Genomic DNA, 25000 nt, shown 5'->3' with positions numbered 1-25000 from the left:
AGCGGGGCGATGCTAATGCATTAGCATTTATGTTTTCTAATCGCTTATTTGCAGGACAACAACGGTGCATCTGAGCACCGGCCGCGAGGTTGCGACGAGTACGAGCAGAGTTAGGAGGGTCGAACACACCAGTTAGGTGTTACTGGGAGTTGAGTGTGTGTGGACTGGGATCAGATGATGGGAGAGACGCACTCTCTGCTCTGTGTACAAGGAGATACGCCATATTTAAAACCTGACCTCAGGTCAGAGACAAAGAGGAAGGGGAGATAGAAGAAGAAGAAGAGGAAACACAACGCGACTCCCCGACGCGTCTTTCTTTCTTCTCCTCCGTCCTCCACTCGCTTCTTCTTTCGTCGTCAAAAAAGCATCGGGCGAGAACACGTGAAAGGAGGAATCTAGACCTTCTCCTCCTAGAGAACATGTGAAAGGAGGAATCTAGACCTTCTCCTCCTAGAGAACATGTGAAAGGAGGAATCTAGAACCTTCTCCTCCTAGAGAACATGTGAAAGGAGGAATCTAGACCTTCTCCTCCTAGAGAACATGTGAAAGGAGGAATCTAGACCTTCTCCTCCTAGAGAACATGTGAAAGGAGGAATCTAGACCTTCTCCTCCTAGAGAACATGTGAAAGGAGGAATCTAGACCTTCTCCTCCTAGAGAACATGTGAAAGGAGGAATCTAGACCTTCTCCTCCTAGAGAACATGTGAAAGGAGGAATCTAGACCTTCTCCTCCTAGAGAACATGTGAAAGGAGGAATCTAGAACCTTCTCCTCCTAGAGAACATGTGAAAGGAGGAATCTAGAACCTTCTCCTCCGAAGCGTTTGCAGCGAGCGGGGAGACGGAGGAGTCGGGTTCCTAGCGCGGTTGAGGGAAGGCTAGACTGTTGACGGTACGGTGTTATAGGAGGAGGACAGGGGCAATGGCCGGACGGTGGACAGGACGAGCCTCCGTTACTTTACTGTAAGTTGGACAGCCTTATTTCCCCAACTTCTACAGGGAGAGACAGTCTCAGAGTATGGGTGGTGGGTATTTGACCACATCGAACGTGCTTCACTTCCTTCACTCACGAACATGATGTCAGTGTCGAGGTGGACATTTGGTTTAAACGCAAAAACTCCCACAGCATATAATAACGTTGGTTTAAATGTGAATATCTTACACTTTGCATAACATGCCGTCATATAACTGAAAGGGAACGGGTTACCGTGTGTTCGTTCACGTGTTTATCTTTCCACCTGTCAAATCTCAGAGTGGGACTCAAAACTATTATTTTAGACATAGATGTGCTGTAGATGAAGCAGTTGATGTCATACTGAAGCCCTGTCTCTAGGGGGCGCTATTGTTTAGTCTCACACTTATAAATACTGAGGTTGTATGTATAGCATTAAAAGCGTTTAAACCGTAATACCTTCTACTTCAGTTCAAAGTTGCTATGGAACCTCCAACCTCTGGGGGAGCTGCTGAGCTAAACGGGTCCCCTAAATAGACACAAATGTGTCAAAGAGATTACCTGATTGGTCAGATTGACATGATATGACAATATGATAATTGGGTTGACATCATATCGTGAACCAATACAGTCAAAACTCTAGCCCAAATTTGATATAATAACGTACGTTCCGTAATGTATCTATAAATGACTAGTCAACTAAAAGACTTAAAATGTGAATGGACCTATCGCTAAGCCACGCCCCGTTTGAAAACTCGGACAAACAAACAACGCTTCACTGACAGTGACTGACTGACCGACCGTGACTGAATGACATTCAATGACTTACAATGGTGGTAGTTGGCAAATTTCTGATTTCTGATTTACCACAGCAAGTAATAGACATGATGACAAGAATATTTTTGTCCAGAAGCTTTTCACCATCAGGTATTAGCGAGTTGTTTGTCCGAGTTTTCTGCCTGTAGTGACTTTTGCTGTGACATGATTGGACCATTTCTATTTTGGGGCGTGGCTTAGCGATAGGTCCATTACAGGTGTGTATTACCACAACCACACCTTCTGTAGGAAGTGTGTACCTATTACCACCCCCCACCCCACGCCCCCCCCCCTCCATAGAGAATGCTCAGAGTCTAAAAGGGATATTTTTCGTTTTAAAGAGCGCATGTCTGCCCCACTTCAAAGGGAGCGTGGGGCAGTTCTCGTGACGTTAGAATTATAAGGTTTTATCTCCATTTTTGTCAAAATTGAGTTCTTTACATAATCTGATCCATTAGGTGTTTATTAATGCCTGTGTGGTGTTATTTTTTGAGTTAGTAATTCCTAAAATACAAAGGTTCCATCTCATGAAACATAATGGAATGTAAAAAGTTTGACGCTCAATATCTCTGAACTACCCTAAACGGAGATAGAACCTTATCATTCTAACGTCATGCGTTGTTGTAACCTTGAGTTCAGATATCAAACTATGTCAATGTTTTATCATGTACAGACGTCTGCGGTCAAATACACTTTGGATATCTCAGTACGAAGAGAAGAAAGAGCCGTAAACAAGTTAGATACTAGTTTCTTATGTTTTAACGTTTTGTGTTTTTTCCATTCTTTTTTGTTGTTGTTGTTGTAAAAGCTGTGTCTACTATGCAAACTTGGCATCCTTTGTTAAACAGATGATATGACTAGAGCTGTGCTAGCAAGTGCATTTTATTTTATGATATCTGGATTTGGTATGGTTTGTATAGTGAAGTTGTGGTCTACCCTGGGTCGGCGCGCTTCATGATGCTAACTCCCGCTAACTAACGCTCGGCCGCTAACCCTCCGTCTCTGTCCAGTTTCTGTACAAAGTGTAAGAAAGAATTTTTAAGACAATTAATAAATTATATTTATAAGCAACGCTGATAAATGAGTGTGAGTGTGGTCTCATGTTTGTGTCGCCTCGTATTTTACAAAGCCATCAACAGTCTGGCCTTGCCGACCTCGTCCCCCTCCACACCCCCTCCCGTTGCCTCAGGTCTGATGACCAAACCACCCGCAAGACCACCAGGACCAAGCTCCGGACCTGGGTTGATAGGGCCTTTTCAGCCGCAGTCCCGTCCCTCTGGAACGCCCTCCCCAACATTTAAACAGGCCCTCAAAACCCACCTCTTCAAGCTCGCCTTCACCAGTTAACCCTCTCCCCCTCCCCTTCCCATGTGTCCCCAGCACTACCTCAATTAGGCCCCTATACTTTCTTCTATTTACCTTTTGTTTCTTTTTATTATTACTACTCAATCTTTTCAGTTTGTAAAGCGTCTTTGAGTGTCTAGAAAAACTCTATATAAGTCTAATGTATTATTATTATTATTATTATTATTATTATTATGGTGAGGGTAGTTGGTGGTGGTTAACACTAGAACAGCCGTACCTTTTTTACCTACTATAAGAGCCGCCTCCTTTACAATAGGAAGCTGCTACTTACACACAACGACCACTAGTTGGCCGGCTTGTAAATTAGCCTGCCTCCTACACAGAAAAACGGCAAAATAGCTTCATACTAGCTTATCCTGATGTGATTTTGAAAATGTAAGGATACTGGGTGGTAGAACGTACATATCTAGGAAAACTCCTGCTGACATTTTAGTTGTAGATGATGTAAAAACATTTTTTATATATATTATATACATATATATACAATCCACCCAGTTCTACCTCCACCTTCAAACTAGGGTGGCCATTTCCTTCACATCAAAAAGGAAGACACTTTGCATACAGAGACACGTAAGCCGATATTTGTTTGGTATGATCCTGTTTTTTATTTTAATGTGTTTTTCTGGTCACAGACTGGTCACAGACTGGTAAGAGGCAGGTGCAGTCACAGGCTGGGGCCTCAGCATGGTGGACAGCAAAACTGAAAAACACAGAGAGCCATAGCCCTTATCCATATTGCCAATTACCATGAATGCACAAAATGTGTGGCGTAGCGGACTAAGCGCTGACCATGTAACCGCAGTGTTACCGGTTCGATTCCGGCCGCGGACATATCCTGCATGTCATCCCTTCTCTCTCTCTTACGCATCCTTCCTGTCAAATCTCTACTGTCTCTGTCACAATAAAAACAAAATATATGAGTGGGACTGCCCCACTCAGAAAAAACTACTAAAATGTGTGAAACAGGCAGTTGTATGACATTGTCCCCTGGAGTTCAAGCTGGGTAGGGGCTGAGCAGAGGCTGGATGTGTCTGTCTCCCTCCAGTGGTGGTAAGTGGAAGTGGCCTGTGTACAAGCTGGGTAGGGGCTGAGCAGAGGCTGGATGTGTCTGTCTCCCTCCAGTGGTGGTAAGTGGAAGTGGCCTGTGTACAAGCTGGGTAGGGGCTGAGCAGAGGCCTGCTGCGTATCTTACACCATTCATCATCATTCAACCAGCCCACAAAATAACTGACTGAATTTCTTTATTTCACTATTTCTGTGTTAGTAGGGTCTAGGGTTGCCACCTTTCAGTCAGGGAAATAAGGGACACCCCTCACAGTAGGGGCCCCCGCTCCTCGGGACCAAGGGCGGGGTGGGGGCGCCAGTGCTAGTAAATCATAAGTTAAACATCGTTTCAATAAAGCCTTATTAAGGGCTGCCAAGTTTCACCAAAAGTTTGGAGTGAGATTTTTTGGGCGGTGGAGCGACACAAAACTGTGCACGTTTTGGCAGCGGCGGCCCCTCTCTCCTACACAATTATGTGTGCTAGTTTCCTGCAATTTTGCATGTTGTTCATAATAAACCAGCACAAGAAATAAAAATAATTGGAACATTTGATAAAACAAGACAAATTCAGACAATATATCATATTTATGTAAGTCTTAATAAACAAATACAGTAGCCTACAGAGTCTAAAAGAAAACTGGGCCCCATCAACAGGACTCAGACCCTTGGTCAGCAGCAGAAAGACCCTTGGTCATCATCTTATATACAGTGCATTGCTCATAGATGGCTATCATGTTATACAAGACATACCAGGGTTTTTTCTGGGTCCGAATGAGGCCTTTGGGAAGGCAATTTGAATTTGAATTTGAAGCAGCGATTTTCTTTTTTTGAGGGACCCCCAATTGTTGTATTTGTATTGTATATTGTAATTAATAATAATGATAATGATGATGATAATAATAATAATAATAATAATAATAATAATAATAACAAATACAACAATTGGGGGTCCCTCAAAAAAACATATTGTTAATGTTACAGTAGAGAAAGAAAAAACAGTTACCAAAACTGTAAAGTTGCAAAGTAGGCCTATCATCTCACCCAAATTAAGTGAGTAGGCCTATTTAAGAAACGGTATATGCCATAGTGTCTTTGAGATAGGATACAATCCGTTTTCACACTCGTGTTGAATAACAGAAGATTAATGGAGGGGGGAAAACATGAGTGTGAGGACGGAGGATGATGAGCAAAGTACCATCATGGATTTTATCTGGAATTACACTGCCAATCTCTCCTCCATCACCCCGAAAAAGAGAACAGAGGATGAAACAACTTGCGATTTGAAAGCACCAGCAGGCTACCAGATACATACCAAAACAACCACCTCAGCACTACATTTCCCAGAGTTCATTTCTCAGTGTGCCCCTTCTCTCGTCTGATTGGATAAGCAAGCGGAAGCAACTTTAACACAGTTATGCAGATATTTTGCTACCAGGGTTGCCAGACGGAATTTACCATTTCCAGCCCAACCAGTCTAAAAGCTGCCGAATCCACCCGTCCAGTGTGACCAAAAGTAGCCCAATCTGGCAACACTGCTTGCTCCGACTTTCCATGCGGCTCGCGTGAAGCTGTGTTGGTTCAAAACGGGACGCGTCTTTGAACTGCCAACGGACAAGAACTGGAGAGACCAAGAACTGAGACTGAAACTGAACAAGTGAGTTTTCCATAATATCACCCCTTTATATCTTAGCGGTGTTTTCTCTTTAGCTCCTAGCTAGTTACTAGCCTTTATAATTAAGAGTTTTTCTACGATTCTGTTTCATTTGACATGTACCAACATTCAAATAAGCATATCTTCTTAAACTATTTTCAACTTATTTCAATAGGCTATATGACACATCATCAAGGCTTACAATTTGCACTTACGGTGCGGTTAACTACTTCACTGGTTAAAACTGCTAATCAATATACTTTTCTCCACATTATATTCCTCCAATATACATACGTTTTCAGCAGAAGTGTAGTTTATCTCTCATATCTTCCGACGCTAGGTGTCGCTGTTTCGGCTGTCATGTTTTTTCAAGTGTCTTTATTTTACAGAGAAAGCATTGCGTGACGGGCTATTTAAGTTGCCAAAAGTCGCCAAGTTGGCAACACTGCCTGTAGCCTAACCACAATTTTGTCTGTAAGCATATATCTCACAGTTCAACTGGTCTGAAGAAAGTATGAAAACTGAACCCATACATCGTCCTGATTCTGGTTAGACAATAATGAACCACCTCTGTCTCACCCTTCAGGGCTTCAGTACGCTGCCATGTTACCGGTGGTGGGCGGAGTCAACGTGGGGTTTTAACCACGCCCCCTAGAGCTAACCAGGAAGTGTTCCCACCCACGTGCACAAACACTTCTAGAGAAACGAAACTTCTCTGTTCTTTCTCTGCTGTTCAGTCTAGTGTGCAGCAGCATGGCAGAGAGCACGGACACACTGAGTTGTCCAATCTGTCTGGACCTGCTGAAGGACCCGGTGACTATTCCCTGTGGACACAGCTACTGTATGGGCTGTATTAAGGGCTGCTGGGACCAGGATGATCAGAAGGGCGCATACAGCTGCCCCCTGTGCAAGGAAAGCCTTGTCTCCAGGCCTGTTCTGAGGAAAAACATTCTGTTGGCTGAATTAGTGGAACAGAAAGAAAAGAAGACACGTTCCCAAAGAAAGAAACAACGAATGGAAACAGAACTCCAAGCTGCTGGACCTGGAGATGTGGTGTGTGATGTCTGCACTGGGAGAAAGCAGAAAGCCCTCATGTCCTGTCTGGTTTGTTGGGCCTCTTACTGTGAGACTCACCTCCAGCCTCACTGTGAATCTCCTGTCTTTAAGAAGCACAAGACGGTCAGTTTGGCGTGTTCCATGTTGTCAGCAGAAAGGACTGAGAAACAGGTAAGAACCAGAGCTTCTCACTGGTGACTCTGATACATGTTGAACAGATCGAACAGAAAAGGACAATAACTTATTTTGATTGAGGACAAATTGGACAATATCACATCATTGTACTTCCAGAGATCCATAGTCTCTTCCACACTACTGTGTTTGTGTATTGGAGAGGGTAAAGGATGTTGGTGTTATTGTTTTACAAGCTGGTTCTTGTCAGATAGGGAGAATGATTAACTCATAACACCCTGCATGTCCTGTCTGGCTTTCTATTCTCTCTGTCTGCGTTCCAAATGGCATACTAGCATACTGCATACTAGCATACTCAATGAGTATATACCTCATACTAGCATACTCAATGAGTATACTGCATACTAGCATACTCAATGAATATATACTGCATACTAGCATACTCAATTAATATATACTGCATACTAGCATACTCAATGAGTATATACTGCATACTAGCATACTCAATGAATATATACTGCATACTAGCATACTCAATGAGTATATACTGCATACTAGCATACTCAATGAGTATATACGGCATACTAGCATACTCAATGAATATATACTCCATACTAGCATACTCAATGAGTATATACTGCATACTAGCATACTCAATGAGTATATACTGCATACTAGCATACTCAATGAGTATATACTGCATACTAGCATACTCAATGAGTATATACTGCATACTAGCATACTCAATGAGTATATACTGCATACTAGCATACTCAATGAATATATACTGCATACTAGCATACTCAATGAGTATATACTGCATACTAAACTCATAATAAGTATGCCAACACCAGCTGACCGTTTACACTGCAGTATGCATACTGCCTCCCAGAATGCATTTCGCACCGGCCGGTCGTGGAGCGGGGATTTTAAATCCTCCATTGGCTAAAAGCTGTAGGCTAATTTTGACTCTACAAGTGTCATTTTATGAAGTTTTAATATGTTTCAAGGCGAGAAAGTAGCCATATATATTCAAAAAATGTGTCCAGTTTATCAAAATAACCCGTTTATATATCTGATCTGAACTGTTACCTTAGTTACCGTGGATACCAGTAGACACTATTTAGACATAAACGTCGGAACTTAATAGCTGAACAAGTTGTAAAATGATTTGGGGGCCCAATACCTTTAGCTAGCTACGGTAACTAGCTACGGTAACTAGCTATGGTAACTAGCTAAGGTAACTAGCTACGGTAACTAGCTAAGGTAACTAGCTACGGTAACTAGCTACGGTAACTAGCTTACTATTGTTGTCTTGGCAGTTGGTAAGAGAACAGGATCATCTGAAGCTACAATACTGGGACCTTTCATGACTGGGCTACAGGCAGTCAGATACCAGGCCAACCTGTGTGTGTGTGTGTGTGTGTGTGTGTGTGTGTGTGTGTGTGTGTGGAAGACACGAATAGATAGATTTTATGCATTTCAAGTGGCATCTTTGTAATCATGACGACGTAGCCTTGTCTAAGAATGCATTTCACCATGTTAATTCCCAATATACTGAAAATACCACTGCTCATCCGTGACCAGACTTAGCTGGGGTGCTGCAGCTGAAGAGTAACAAAAAGAGTGCAAAAAAACAGCATCTGCACACTCAAATCTGTGCAAAAAACAATGTTTATTTGATCTTTCGGTCTCCAGGCTATCGGACAATGTAAACAACAGCTGTATGACAAGTTTATATGATGCAGTTTGACGAGACTGAAGAGACGCACAATGCATTTTGGGGATTTAGTACCCCAGTAGTGTCCAGTCATGGCATACTCAAATATTTGGCAAAATCTAGTATACATACTAGATTTCTCGCATACTGTACAGTATGAACACTCTCGCATACTCAAATGTACGCCATATCTAGTATGAGTAGTATGCTAGTATGCCATTTCTAACACAGCCTCTGTCTCCAGTAACAATCAGGAGATCTGCCTCTGTGACCTTTCATAGTCCAGCGTCCAGCCTTTTCTTCATCAGCAGATTCTAAATGTGATTCATGAAACCAGAAGTGTTCTTTCAATGAGTTATTACTTTTTTTTGTTAGTTTGTGAAATAATTGTTTATCATCATTCAAGCAATGTAAATATGCACAGTATTTATTAAAGTGTATTTGTCTACAGAAGCAGCTGAGGATGAGTCAGCAGGAAGTCCAGCAGAGAGTCCAGGAGAGAGAGAAGGACCTCAGGGAGCTCCAACAGGGTGTGGAGTCTCTCACTGTGAGTATTGACCAGAGGAGACGCACCATTTCACTACTCTGCTCCAGTCAGCAGGTCACACTCCACTCACACACTCTCTGTCTCTGTGTGTGTGTGTGTGTGTGTGTGTGTGTGTGTGTGTGTGTGTGTGTGTGTGTGTGTGTGTGTGTGTGTGCGTGCGTGCGTGTGTGTGTCCTAACAGTGCTCTGCACAAGCAGCAGTGGAGGACAGTGAGAGGATCTTTACTGAGCTGATCCGTTCCATTGAGAGAAGGCTCTCTGAGGTGAAGCAGCTGATCAGAGCCCAGCAGAAGGCAGCAGTGAGTCAGGCTCATGTACTCGTGGAGCGACTGGAGCAGGAGATCGCTGAGCTGAGGAGCAGAGACGCTGAGCTGGAGCAGCTTTCACACACAGAGGATCACATCCATTTCCTCCAGGTAGCTAGTTACACTGCAACTAACACTGCATGTATCCTCCAGGTAACTACACTGCAACTACCACTCCATCTGGAATACTGAAAGATGCTTCTTGTTCATGCAATTCATCCTCTTGTTCTCTCTCTCTCTCTCTCTCTCTCTCTCTCTCTCTCTCTCTCTCTCTCTCTCTCTCTCTCTCTCCCTCCAGAGTTATCAGTCTCTCTCCAGTCCCAGTGTATCTTCAGACATACCCAGTATCATTGTCCGTCCTCTTCAGTACTTTGGAGATGTGAGTGAAGCTGTGTCTGAGCTGAGAGAGGAACTAGACGACATCCTAAAAAAGGGATGGCCCAAGATCTCATCTACAGGTGGGCTAAAAACTCCTGTATTCTCTTCACACAAACAACTTCAGACCAATTCAATTACATTAACATGTGCGTGTGTGTGTGTGTGTTAATGTTTCCGTAGTGAATGCAGTTGTTGTATTACTGCCACCAGAGCCCAAGACCAGAGCCCAGTTCTTACAATGTGAGTCTCTTTATCCTGAAGTAGCTGACATTCTCTCTCCATTGATCCTCTCCACACACCTGAGATATAACTAGGGAGGTCTAGGAGAGGCAGAACATCATCAGAGCAGGGCTTGACGCTTACCTTTTCCCCAGGTAGCACTGTGCTACCATGTTGAAAAATGTAGTAGCACACCAAGAATTTCAGTAGCACAATGAAAATTGTGCAATTTTCGTCAACAACGACAACAAATTATCATAATCATAACATATCAAAATGATCATAACCGGCTCTTGGCCGTAATAAAAATGGAGACTCACACAATGTAAAGGGGAAGTAAGAATATTAATTTCAGTTGGCCCACGGTTCGGTATGAACCTCGGTTTTTGGGTCACGGTTCACGGTTCGTTTTTTATTTTATTTTTAAATGCTACTATTTATTTACAAACTGTTACTTTATTTTGCTTATACTTATGGAACTTTAACATTTAGACACATTCCAGAATATGACTGGTAAATTGTATAATATAAATATATATAAACAAAACACTTTCAAATGTAAAAAAAATACATAAACACTTTCAAATGTGACGTGTTGTGGATTGGAACTACGGATCATAAGCTTTCAAATGATGTGTCATACATTGAAATCCGAAAAAATATGAAGTTAGAGTGATTTGAATGTTAGACGTCAGGCACATATAGGGTTAACCTCTTTGTAATGAAACCGGAAGCACACAGCGCTACGAACTATGAGAGCTGTATCCCATATACCCATTATGCGCATTTTAAGCGCATATAGGACTCGCGTGAAGCATTTCTGCGACACGCGTTTCTGTTCACTGTTTTCATTCCCTCATCGCTTATACACATAAGATTGACTGCGCATGACAGTAGTTCAGCAGTCTTTTAGTCACACTGGTGCGATTTAATGTATTTCCAAGTCGCACAGAAATATATTCACTCGCAAATGCGACCAAAACAGTCACAATGTCGAGCCCTGCATCAGAGACAGACTAGATATCTGACTCTCCTTATTCCTCTGATTTGGTCTCTTCTCTGCTCTTCTCCCAGATTCCTGTCGGCTCACACTGGATCCAAACACAGCAAACAGACACCTCTCTCTGTCTGAGGGGAACAGGAAGGTGACATGTGGACAAGCCCAGTCATATCCTCATCATCCAGAGAGATTCACTGACTGTATTCAGGTGCTGTGTAGAGAGGGTCTGTCAGGACGCTGTTACTGGGAGGTTGAGAGGAGTGTGTGGGTTGAAACAGCAGTGTCATATAAAGACATAAACAGGTCAGGTTATGACTCTGAATTTGGATCTAATGACAAGTCCTGGGTGTTACGCTGCTATAGTGGTGGTTATAGATTCATACACAATAATGTAAATACTGCAGTGTCAGGCCCTCAGTCCTGCAGAGTAGGAGTGTACCTGGATCACAGGGCAGGTACTCTGTCCTTCTACAGCGTCTCCTCTGACACAATGACCCTCCTCCACAGAGTCCAGACCACCTTCACTCAGCCCCTCTATCCTGGGTTTTGGGTTAGTGCTGTGTCCAGTGCTGAGCTGTGTGAGCTGGAGTAGAGGTCCCATAAGAGTGATGCGTTATCATAACCTACTAACCTGTAGAAATATCTTTCTCTGTGATTTGGTCTAGGGGTTTAATATTATTATTATTATTATTATTATTTAGGGGTTTAATGATTTCCCTCTTCGAATCTCAGAGGATTGACTCTCAGATTGAGCTCTCTCTGTAAAGTCTACAATGTGAGATTATTGATGATGTCACTAATCTATGATGTGGGATATTCTCTGTGTTTGATTTTGCAGAGTAATCGTGTTATACCTTTATCATTATGTACATATTTTATATTATTGTAGAACAGTTTTCTTCACTACCAATAGAAATGCTGCATGATAACATGTTTCCCTGCTGGTGTCCTACGTGTATTCTTATTGATTATTACCTATTGATCTATTCCCTCTCTAATATGAACTACTCTCCTCATCGTCATCAAAGTTGACCAGTTGTTCTGTTCAGTTGTACAGAACTATGTTGGTCCAGTGTTTCTGACCTATTTGAAGCCCAGTAGAACAGCCAGCTACTGGATATGTGGGATTGAAAATGAACCTGAATGATCATGTAGGGGTAGTGGTGGTCTAGTAGTGGATAGTGAGTTGGGCTGGTGATCGGAAGGTTGTGAGTTCAAATCCCGCCTGTAACACCACCACTAGTGTGTCCTTGAGTAAGACCTGTAACACCACCACTAGTGTGTCCTTGAGTAAGACCTGTAACACCACCACTAGTGTGTCCTTGAGTAAGACCTGTAACACCACCACTAGTGTGTCCTTGAGTAAGACCTGTAACACCACCACTAGTGTGTCCTTGAGTAAGACCTGTAACACCACCACTAGTGTGCCCTTGAGTAAGGCACTCAGCCCTCAGTTACTCCAGGGGGAATGTCCCTGTAATCTGTAATTGTAAATCGCTTTGGATTAAAAGTGTCTGCTAAATGGCAAATTTTCCATTATCATCAATGAACATTAAAGAAATCCTCAGATTGAGAAATGTTTTTAGTGTTCTTCCTTTTAGTTTGCATGGTTGTTTAATGCCAACAGGTTGTTGAATAGTGTAGACGTGTTGATCTGGGTGGTAATAGGAGTGTATCTGCCTCCATCTACTGGACAAATGGATGTACTGATCTGCCAAAACTATAAAAAAAGATAGTTATATTTCTATCAGACAGACATATGCAAATATATCTTACCTATATATTACAATGAAAAGTATCCAGAGAGACACACTCACTCACTCTGTCCGCCTCTCCCTCTACACCGGCTGTCTTAATAGCTAGCTTCAGTTGGTCTGTACATACATCTATAACCATACCTGTCAACATTGGGATTTGAAAATAAGGGATATTTTCCCAAAAATAAGGGATATCCCCCCTGCGCACCCCCGAGAACACTTACCAGCGTTTGCAGATTGCCTTTCTGCTACAGTGAAGTCAGCAGTCAACTCAGTAGAGTATTTATGTTGGAGGAGTGCCAGCTTTGAATATTATACACGAGTGAACGTCCTCAACTTCAACAAGCGCAACTTCCACCGCAACATCCTCAGTAGAGGATGAGAGTTTTGGTTTGATTGGTAGATGAGTCATTTTATTCCTACAGTGTTTTATCTTGGCCTGTTTAGATTGTTCAGTGCTGCTAATGTCACCTCATCTCACATCACATACATCCTGTGTGGTTTTCTCTGTGTACCACATGTACAGTATAGGTTGATAGTCTGTCCAATGTGACACTTCTCCTCCTCCTAGTTTTGGATCTAGCTTGCTGTTCATTATTTTGATATTAAATCGTAGCTAGCTAGCTATAACATCTTCATATAAATATACTGTATATATATATATATATACCGGTATATATATATATATATATATATATAGAAAAATACATATATACTATATACCATACAGGCTAAATACTGATTAACAGTTCATCACTTTGGAAAATGCATGATCTATGCCCATTGAACAGATGTATTCCTTATCCTTTCTTATCTTAACAAAACTAATGTAACACTCTCACACATGCAATGACATTTTTACCAAGTCACTGACACTGAAGATACTGACACTGTGGGGATGCTCATATTGTCCCCATATGATCAAATCCACCATCCCCCCTGATTTTCTTTCACAACTTGAGTACACGTGGGGCTCAACACATGAGTGAGTGTAAGAGATAATGGAAATTTACAAGTGATAAGCAACAACTTCAGAGGCCTTAAACAAACAGTGGTGAGTCTCTCAGTGACACATCCCATCAAGTGAGTCATACAGTAGGAAAGCGGTTCCCAACCTTTTTGGACAAAAAATAATAATCTATTTTTAGATTTATTTTTAGAAGTACTCGCCCAGTATTTGCCCACACAGGCATTTTACGCACGCGTACAATTTGGTGTCTCATCAGCCAAAATATACAATCATCATACATACAGTGCAGTGGGCCTAGTAGTATCACACTGATGATGCATGTTTGAGGGTTTTAAAGAAAAGAATACAGTACCATGAATACATTGTTTTAATTAGAACGTTTTTGTAATTATTATATTATTTTTTTACCCATGATTTGGCGGCCCACTTGCAGTACCCTCGCGGCTCACCAGATGGCCACGGCCCATAGGTTGGGAATCGCTGCCTTAGGAGGTCTGAGGGACACTGGTCTGGTCTACAAAGGGAACTTGTCGAGAGACAGTGGGGTTTTAACCACGCCCCCTAGAGCTAACCAGGAAGCGTTCCCACCCACGTGCACAAACACTTCTGGAGAAACGAAACTTCTCTGTTCTTTCTCTGCTGTTCAGTCTAGTGTGTGCAGCAGCATGGCAGAGAGCACGGACACACTGAGTTGTCCAATCTGTCTGGACCTGCTGAAGGACCCGGTGGCTATTCCCTGTGGACACAGCTACTGTATGGGCTGTATTAAGGGCTGCTGGGACCAGGATGATCAGAAGGGCGCATACAGCTGCCCCCTGTGCAAGGAAAGCTATGTCTCCAGGCCTGTTCTGAGGAAAAACATTCTGTTGGCTGAATTAGTGGAAAAGAAGACACGTTCCCAAAGAAAGAAACAACGAATGGAAACAGAACTCCAAGCTGCTGGACCTGGAGATGTGGTGTGTGATGTCTGCACTGGGAGAAAGCAGAAAGCCCTCATGTCCTGTCTGGTTTGTCGGGCCTCTTACTGTGAGACTCACCTCCAGCCTCACTGTGAATCTCCTGTCTTTAAGAAGCACAAGACGGTCAGTTTGCTGTGTTCCATGTTGTCAGCAGAAAGGACTGAGAAACAGGTAAGAACCAGAGCTTCTCACTGGGGACTCTGATACATGTAGAACAGATCGAACAGAAAAGGACAATAACTTATTTTGATTGAGGACAAATTGGACAATATCACATCATTGTACTTCCAGAGATCCATAGTCTCTTCCACACTACTGTGTTTGTGTATTGGAGAGGGTAAAGGATGTTGGTGTTATTGTTTTACAAGCTGGTTCTTGTCAGATAGGGAGAATGATTAACTCATAACACCCTGCATGTCCTGTCTGGCTTTCTATTCTCTCTGTCTGTGTTCCAAATGGCATACTAGCATACTGCATACTAGCATACTCAATGAGTATATACTGCATACTAGCATACTCAATGAGTATACTGCATACTAGCATACTCAATGAGTATATACTGCATACTAGCATACTCAATGAGTATATACTGCATACTAGCATACTCAATGAGTATATACTGCATACTAGCATACTCAATGAGTATATACTGCATACTAGCATACTCAATGAGTATACTGCATACTAGCATACTCAATGAGTATATACTGCATACTAGCATACTCAATGAGTATATACTGCATACTAGCATACTCAATGCGTATATACTGCATACTAGCATACTCAATGAGTATATACTGCATACTAGCATACTCAATGAGTATATACTGCATACTAGCATACTCAATGAGTATATACTGCATACTAGCATACTCAATGAGTATATACTGCATACTAGCATACTCAATGAGTATATACTGCATACTAAACTCATAATAAGTATGCCAACACCAGCTGACCGTTTACACTGCAGTATGCATTTCGCACCGGCCGGTCGTGGAGCGGGGATTTTAAATCCTCCATTGGCTAAAAGCTGTAGGCTAATTTTGACTCTACAAGTGTCACTAGCTAAGGGTTCATGACTGGGCTACAGGCAGTCAGATACCAGGCCGTGGTGTGTGTGTGTGTGTGTGTGTGTGTGTGTGTGTGTGTGTGTGTGTGTGTGTGTGTGTGTGTGTGTAAGACACGAATAAACTTAGATTTTATGCATTTCAAGTGGCATCTTTGTAATCATGACTACGTAGCCTTGTCTAAGAATGCATTTCACCATGTAATTTCCCAATATACTGAAAATACCACCGCTCATCCGTGACCAGACTTAGCTGGGGTGCTGCAGCTGAAGAGTAACAAAAAGAGTGCAAAAAAACAGCATCTGCACACTCAAATATGTGCAAAAAACGATGTTTATTCGATCTTTTGGTCTCCAGGCTATCGGACAATGTAAACAACAGCTGTATGACAAGTTTATATGACGCAGTTTGACGAGACTGAAGAGACACACAATGCATTTTGGGGATTTAGTTCCCCAGTAGTGTCCAGTCATGGCATACTCAAATATTTGGCAAAATCTAGTATACATACTAGATTTCTCGCATACTGTACAGTATGAACACTCTCGCATACTCAAATGTACGCCATATCTAGTATGAGTAGTATGCTAGTATGCCATTTCTAACACAGCCTCTGTCTCCAGTAACAATCAGGAGATCTGCCTCCGTGACCTTTCATAGTCCAGCGTCCAGCCTTTTCTTCATCAGCAGATTCTAAATGTGATTCATGAAACCAGAAGTGTTCTTTCAATGAGTTATTACTTTTTTTTGTTAGTTTGTGAAATAATTGTTTATCATCATTCAAGCAATGTAAATATGCACAGTATTTATTAAAGTGTATTTGTCTACAGAAGCAGCTGAGGATGAGTCAGCAGGAAGTCCAGCAGAGAGTCCAGGAGAGAGAGAAGGACCTGAGGGAGCTCCAACAGGGTGTGGAGTCTCTCACTGTGAGTATTGACCAGAGGAGACGCACCATTTCACTACTCTGCTCCAGTCAGCAGGTCACACTCCACTCACACACTCTCTGTCTCTGTGTGTGTGTGTGTGTGTGTGTGTGTGTGCGTGTGTGTGTCCTAACAGTGTTCTGCACAAGCAGCAGTGGAGGACAGTGAGAGGATCTTTACTGAGCTGATCCGCTCCATTGAGAGAAGGCTCTCTGAGGTGAAGCAGCTGATCAGAGCCCAGCAGGAGGCAGCAGTGAGTCAGGCTCATGTACTCGTGGAGCGACTGGAGCAGGAGATCGCTGAGCTGAGGAGGAGAGACGCTGAGCTGGAGCAGCTTTCACACACAGAGGATCACATCCATTTCCTCCAGGTAGCTACACTGCAACTACCACTGCATGTATCCTCCAGGTCACTACACTGCAACTACCACTCCATCTGGAATACTGAAAGATGCTTCTTGTTCATGCAATTCATCCTCTTGTTCTCTCTCTCTCTCTCTCTCTCTCTCTCTCTCTCTCTCTCTCTCTCTCTCTCTCTCTCTCTCTCTCCCTCCAGAGTTATCAGTCTCTCTCCAGTCCCAGTGTATCTTCAGACATACCCAGTATCATTGTCCGTCCTCTTCAGTACTTTGGAGATGTGAGTGAAGCTGTGTCTGAGCTGAGAGAGGAACTAGACGACATCCTAAAAAAGGGATGGCCCAAGATCTCATCTACAGGTGGGCTAAAAACTCCTGTATTCTCTTCACACAAACAACTTCAGACCAATTCAATTACATTAACATGTGCGTGTGTGTGTGTGTGTTAATGTTTCCGTAGTGAATGCAGTTGTTGTATTACTGCCACCAGAGCCCAAGACCAGAGCCCAGTTCTTACAATGTGAGTCTCTTTATCCTGAAGTAGCTGACATTCTCTCTCCATTGATCCTCTCCACACACCTGAGATATAACTAGGGAGGTCTAGGAGAGGCAGAACATCATCAGAGCAGGGCTTGACGCTTACCTTTTCCCCAGGTAGCACTGTGCTACCATGTTGAAAAATGTAGTAGCACACCAAGAATTTCAGTAGCACAATGAAAATTGTGCAATTTTCGTCAACAACGACAACAAATTATCATAATCATAACATATCAAAATGATCATAACCGGCTCTTGGCCGTAATAAAAATGGAGACTCACACAATGTAGGGGAAGTAAGAATATTAATTTCAGTTGGCCCACGGTTCGGTATGAACCTCGGTTTTTGGGTCACGATTCACGGTTCGTTTTTTATTTTATTTTTAAATGCTACTATTTATTTACAAACTGTTACTTTATTTTGCTTATACTTATGGAACTTTAACATTTAGGCACATTCCAGAATATGACTGGTAAATTGTATAATATAAATATATATAAACAAAACACTTTCAAATGTAAAAAAAATACATAAACACTTTCAAATGTGACGTGTTGTGGATTGGAACTACGGATCATAAGCTTTCAAATGATGTGTCATACATTGAAATCCGAAAAAAGATGAAGTTAGAGTCATTTGAATGTTAGACGTCAGGCACATATAGGGTTAACCTCTTTGTAATGAAACCGGAAGCACACAGCGCTACGAACTATGAGAGCTGTATCCCATATACCCATTATGCGCATTTTAAGCGCATATAGGACTCGCGTGAAGCATTTCTGCGACACGCGTTTCTGTTCACTGTTTTCATTCCCTCATCGCTTATACACATAAGATTGACTGCGCTCGACAGTAGTTCAGCAGTCTTTTAGTCGCACTGGTGCGATTGAATGTATTTCCAAGTCGCACAGAAATATATTCACTCGCAAATGCGACCAAAACAGTCACAATGTCGAGCCCTGCATCAGAGACAGACTAGATATCTGACTCTCCTTATTCCTCTGATTTGGTCTCTGCTCTGCTCTTCTCCCAGATTCCTGTCGGCTCACACTGGATCCAAACACAGCACACAGATGGCTCTCTCTGTCTGAGGGGAACAGGAAGGTGACATGTGGACAAGCCCAGTCATATCCTCATCCAGAGAGATTCACTAACTGGACTCAGGTGCTGTGTAGAGAGGGTCTGTCAGGACGCTGTTACTGGGAGGTTGAGAGGGGAGGTGAGGGGGTTTATACAGCAGTGTCATATAAAGACATAAACAGGTCAGGTAATGACTCTTTATTTGGAGGTAATGACAAGTCCTGGAGTTTTTGCTGCCTGAGTGATCGTTATACATTCAGGCACAATAATGTTGAGACTAAAGTATCAGGCCCTCAGTCCTCCAGAGTAGGAGTGTACCTGGATCACAGGGCAGGTACTCTGTCCTTCTACAGCGTCTCCTCTGACACAATGACCCTCCTCCACAGAATCCAGACCACCTTCACTCAGCCCCTCTATCCTGGGTTTAGGTTGTATGGTTACCATGGTGACAGTGCTGAGCTGTGTGAGCTGGAGTAGAGGTCCCATAAGAGTGATGTGTTATCATAACCTACTAACCTGTAGAAATATCTTTCTCTGTGATTTGGTCTTTAGGGGTTTAATATTCATATTCATATTCATATTATTATTATTTAGGGGTTTAATGATTTCCCTCTTCTATGAATCTCAGAGGATTGACTCTCAGATTGAGCTCTCTCTGTAAAGTCTACAATGTGAGATTATTGATGATGTCACTAATCTATGATGTGGGATATTCTCTGTGTTTGATTTTGCAGAGTAATCGTGTTATACCTTTATCATTATGTACATATTTTATGTTATTGTAGAACAGTTTTCTTCACTACCAATAGAAATGCTGCATGATAACATGTTTCCCTGCTGGTGTCCTACGTGTATTCTTATTGAGTATTACCTATTGATCTATTCCCTCTCTAATATGAACTACTCTCCTCATCGTCATCATAGTTGACCAGTTGTTCTGTTCAGTTGTACAGAACTATGTTGGTCCAGTGTTTCTGACCTATTTGAAGCCCAGTAGAACAGCCAGCTACTGGATATGTGGGATTGAAAATGAACCTGAATGATCATGTAGGGGTAGTGGTGGTCTAGTAGTGGATAGTGAGTTGGGCTGGTGATCGGAAGGTTGTGAGTTCAAATCCCGCCTGTAACACCACCACTAGTGTGTCCTTGAGTAAGACCTGTAACACCACCACTAGTGTGTCCTTGAGTAAGACCTGTAACACCACCACTAGTGTGTCCTTGAGTAAGACCTGTAACACCACCACTAGTGTGTCCTTGAGTAAGACCTGTAACACCACCACTAGTGTGCCCTTGAGTAAGACCTGTAACACCACCACTAGTGTGCCCTTGAGTAAGGCACTCAGCCCTCAGTTACTCCAGGGGGAATGTCCCTGTAATCTGTAATTGTAAATCGCTTTGGATTAAAAGTGTCTGCTAAATGGCAAATTTTCCATTATCATCAATGAACATTAAAGAAATCCTCAGATTGAGAAATGTTTTTAGTGTTCTTCCTTTTAGTTTGCATGGTTGTTTAATGCCAACAGGTTGTTGAATAGTGTAGACGTGTTGATCTGGGTGGTAATAGGAGTGTATCTGCCTCCATCTACTGGACAAATGGATGTACTGATCTGCCAAAACTATAAAAAAAGATAGTTATATTTCTATCAGACAGACATATGCATATATATCTTACCTATATATTACAATGAAAAGTATCCAGAGAGACACACTCACTCACTCTGTCCGCCTCTCCCTCTACACCTGCTGTCTTAATAGCTAGCTTCAGTTGGTCTGTACATACATCTATAACCATACCTGTCAACATTGGGATTTGAAAATAAGGGATATTTTCCCAAAAATAAGGGATATCCCCCCTGCGCACCCCCGAGAACACTTACCAGCGTTTGCAGATTGCCTTTCTGCTACAGTGAAGTCAGCAGTCAACTCAGTAGAGTATTTATGTTGGAGGAGTGCCAGCTTTGAATATTATACACGAGTGAACGTCCTCAACTTCAACAAGCGCAACTTCCACCGCAACATCCTCAGTAGAGGATGAGAGTTTTGGTTTGATTGGTAGATGAGTCATTTTATTCCTACAGTGTTTTATCTTGGCCTGTTTAGATTGTTCAGTGCTGCTAATGTCACCTCATCTCACACCACATACATCCTGTGTGGTTTTCTCTGTGTACCACATGTACAGTATAGGTTGATAGTCTGTCCAATGTGACACTTCTCCTCCTCCTAGTTTTGGATCTAGCTTGCTGTTCATTATTTTGATATTAAATCGTAGCTAGCTAGCTATAACATCTTCATATAAATATACTGTATATATATATATATATATAGAAAAATACATATATACTATATACCATACAGGCTAAATACTGATTAACAGTTCATCACTTTGGAAAATGCATCATCTATGCCCATTGAACAGATGTATTCCTTATCCTTTCTTATCTTAACAAAACTAATGTAACACTCTCACACATGCAATGACATTTTTACCAAGTCACTGACACTGAAGATACTGACACTGTGGGGATGCTCATATTGTCCCCATATGATCAAATCCACCATCCCCCCTGATTTTCTTTCACAACTTGAGTACACGTGGGGCTCAACACATGAGTGAGTGTAAGAGATAATGGAAATCTACAAGTGATAAGCAACAACTTCAGAGGCCTTAAACAAACAGTGGTGAGTCTCTCAGTGACACATCCCATCAAGTGAGTCATACAGTAGGAAAGCGGTTCCCAACCTTTTTGGACAAAAAATAATAATCTATTTTTAGATTTTTTTTTAGAAGTACTCGCCCAGTATTTGTCCACACAGGCATTTTACGCACGCGTACAATTTGGTGTCTCATCAGCCAAAATATACAATCATCATACATACAGTGCAGTGGGCCTAGTAGTATCACACTGATGATGCATGTTTGAAGGTTTTAAAGAAAATAATACAGTACCATGAATACATTGTTTTAATTAGAACGTTTTTGTAATTATTATATTATTTTTTTACCCATGATTTGGCGGCCCACTTGTAGTACCCTCGCGGCCCACCAGATGGCCACGGCCCATAGGTTGGGAATCGCTGCCTTCGGAGGTCTGAGGGACACTGGTCTGGTCTACAAAGGGAACTTGTCGAGAGACAGTGGGGTTTTAACCACGCCTCCTAGAGCTAACCAGGAAGCGTTCCCACCCACGTGCACAAACACTTCTAGAGAAACGAAACTTCTCTGTTCTTTCTCTGCTGTTCAGTCTAGTGTGCAGCAGCATGGCAGAGAGCACGGACACACTGAGTTGTCCAATCTGTCTGGACCTACTGAAGGACCCGGTGGCTATTCCCTGTGGACACAGCTACTGTATGGGCTGTATTAAGGGCTGCTGGGACCAGGATGACCAGGATGATCAGAAGGGCGCATACAGCTGCCCCCTGTGCAAGGAAAGCTTTGTCTCCAGGCCTGTTCTGAGGAAAAACATTCTGTTGGCTGAATTAGTGGAAAAGAAGACACGTTCCCAAAGAAAGAAACAACGAATGGAAACAGAACTCCAAGCTGCTGGACCTGGAGATGTGGAGTGTGATGTCTGCACTGGGAGAAAGCAGAAAGCCCTCATGTCCTGTCTGGTTTGTCGGGCCTCTTACTGTGAGACTCACCTCCAGCCTCACTGTGAATCTGCTGTCTTTAAGAAGCACAAGATGGTCAGTTTGGCGTGTTCCATGTTGTCAGCAGAAAGGACTGAGAAACAGGTAAGAACCAGAGCTTCTCACTGGTGACTCTGATACATGTTGAACAGATCGAACAGAAAAGGACAATAACTTATTTTGATTGAGGACAAATTGGACAATATCACATCATTGTACTTCCAGAGATCCATAGTCTCTTCCACACTACTGTGTTTGTGTATTGGAGAGGGTAAAGGATGTTGGTGTTATTGTTTTACAAGCTGGTTCTTGTCAGATAGGGAGAATGATTAACTCATAACACCCTGCACTTCCTGTCTGGCTTTCTATTCTCTCTGTCTGTGTTCCAAATGGCATACTAGCATACTGCATACTAGCATACTCAATGAGTATATACTGCATACTAGCATACTCAATGAGCATATACTGCATACTAGCATACTCAATGAGTATATACTGCATACTAGCATACTCAATGAGTATATACTGCATACTAGCATACTCAATGAGTATATACTACATACTAGCATACTCAATTAGTATATACTGCATACTAGCATACTCAATGAGTATATACTGCATACTAGCATACTCAATGAGTATATACTGCATACTAGCATACTCAATATACTGCATACTCAATGAGTATATACTGCATACTATCATACTCAATGAGTATATACTGCATACTAGCATACTCAATGAGTATATACTGCATACTCAATGTGAGTATATACCGCATACTAAACTCATAATAAGTATGCCAATACCAGCTGACCGTTTACACTGCAGTATGCATACTGCATCCCAGAATGCATTTCGCACCGGCCGGTCGTGGAGCGGGGATTTTAAATCCTCCATTGGCTAAAAGCTGTAGGCTAATTTTGGCTCTACAAGTGTCATTTTATGAAGTTTTAGTTTTGAACTAGCTACGGTAACTAGCTACGGTAAAAGAACAGGATCATCTGAAGCTACAATACTGGGACCTTTCATGACTGGGCTACAGGCATTCAGATACCAGGCCGTGGTGTGTGTGTGTGTGTGTGTGTGTGTGTGTGTGTGTGTGTGTGTGTGTGTGTGTGTGTGTGTGTGTGTGTGTGTGTGTGTGTGTGTGTGTGTGTGTGTGTGTGTGTGTGTGTGTGTGTGTGTGTGTGTGTGTGTGTGTGTGTGTGTGGAAGACACGAATAAACTTAGATTTTATGCATTTCAAGTGGCATCTTTGTAATCATGACGACGTAGCCTTGTCTAAGAATGCATTTCACCATGTCATTTCCCAATATACTGAAAATACCACCGCTCATCCGTGACCAGACTTAGCTGGGGTGCTGCAGCTGAAGAGTAACAAAAAGAGTGCAAAAAAACAGCATCTGCACACTCAAATCTGTGCAAAAAAACGATGTTTATTCGATCTTTTGGTCTCCAGGCTATCGGACAATGTAAACAACAGCTGTATGACAAGTTTATATGACGCAGTTTGACGAGACTGAAGAGACACACAATGCATTTTGGGGATTTAGTACCCCGGTAGTGTCCAGTCATGGCATACTCAAATATTTGGCAAAATCTAGTATACATACTAGATTTCTCGCATACTGTACAGTATGAACACTCTCGCATACTCAAATGTACGTCATGTCTAGTATGAGTAGTATGCTAGTATGCCATTTCTAACACAGCCTCTGTCTCCAGTAACAATCAGGAGATCTGCCTCCGTGACCTTTCATAGTCCAGCGTCCAGCCTTTTCTTCATCAGCAGATTCTAAATGTGATTCATGAAACCAGAAGTGTTTTTTCAATGAGTTATTACTTTTTTTTGTTAGTTTGTGAAATAATTGTTTATCATCATTCAAGCAATGTAAATATGCACAGTATTTATTAAAGTGTGTTTGTCTACAGAAGCAGCTGAGGATGAGTCAGCAGAGAGTCCAGCAGAGAGTCCAGGAGAGAGAGAAGGACCTGAGGGAGCTCCAACAGGGTGTGGAGTCTCTCACTGTGAGTATTGACCAGAGGAGATGCACCATTTCACTACTCTGCTCCAGTCAGCAGGTCACACTCCACTCACACACTCTCTGTCTCTGTGTGTGTGTGTGTGTGTGTGTGTGTGTGTGTGTGTGTGTGTGTGTGTGTGTGTGTGTGTGGCGTGTGTGTGTCCTAACAGTGTTCTGCACAAGCAGCAGTGGAGGACAGTGAGAGGATCTTTACTGAGCTGATCCGCTCCATTGAGAGAAGGCTCTCTGAGGTGAAGCAGCTGATCAGAGCCCAGCAGGAGGCAGCAGTGAGTCAGGCTCATGTACTCGTGGAGCGACTGGAGCAGGAGATCGCTGAGCTGAGGAGGAGAGACGCTGAGCTGGAGCAGCTGTCACACACAGAGGATCACATCCATTTCCTCCAGGTAGCTACACTGCAACTAACACTGCATGTATCCTCCAGGTAACTACATTGCAACTACCACTCCATCTGGAATACTGAAAGCAGCTTCTGTTCATGGAAATAATCCTCTT

General features: G+C 42.4%; 3 protein-coding genes across 3 annotated transcripts in view; all 3 read left to right on the top strand.

Moving 5' to 3' along the window:
• Nucleotides 1-6578: 6578 nt before the first annotated feature.
• On the top strand, nt 6579-11773 carry LOC308159188 (E3 ubiquitin/ISG15 ligase TRIM25-like; the record flags this gene model as incomplete). The annotated part of the gene is made up of 5 exons (XM_080532934.1): nt 6579-7052; nt 9185-9280; nt 9462-9695; nt 9952-10042; nt 11256-11773. The coding sequence occupies 5 exons, from the start codon at nt 6579-6581 to the stop codon at nt 11771-11773; spliced, it is 1413 nt and encodes a 470-aa protein (XP_080389060.1).
• Nucleotides 11774-14573: 2800 nt separating this feature from the next.
• LOC308159186 (tripartite motif-containing protein 16-like) lies at nt 14574-19310 on the top strand (the record flags this gene model as incomplete). Its single annotated transcript, XM_080532932.1, has 5 exons — nt 14574-15038; nt 16768-16863; nt 16997-17230; nt 17485-17575; nt 18787-19310. 5 exons carry the CDS (start codon nt 14574-14576, stop codon nt 19308-19310), a joined length of 1410 nt encoding a protein of 469 aa, XP_080389058.1.
• Nucleotides 19311-22091: 2781 nt separating this feature from the next.
• Nucleotides 22092-25000, top strand: part of LOC308159185 (nuclear factor 7, brain-like) — a gene marked incomplete at both ends in the record, with an annotated part of 4891 nt that continues 1982 nt past the window's right edge. Inside the window, 3 exons of the mRNA XM_080532931.1 lie at nt 22092-22565; nt 24396-24491; nt 24658-24778. Of these exons, the coding sequence (XP_080389057.1) occupies nt 22092-22565; nt 24396-24491; nt 24658-24778 (691 nt within the window). The remainder of the gene's footprint in view (nt 22566-24395; nt 24492-24657; nt 24779-25000) is intronic.

Source organism: Nansenia antarctica (genome assembly GCF_963989245.1).
Source record: "Nansenia antarctica genome assembly, chromosome: 5".
Taxonomy (NCBI): Eukaryota; Metazoa; Chordata; class Actinopteri; order Argentiniformes; family Microstomatidae; genus Nansenia; species Nansenia antarctica.
Note: the sequence above shows the minus strand (reverse complement) of the source record. Positions and strands in the feature narration are given on the sequence as shown.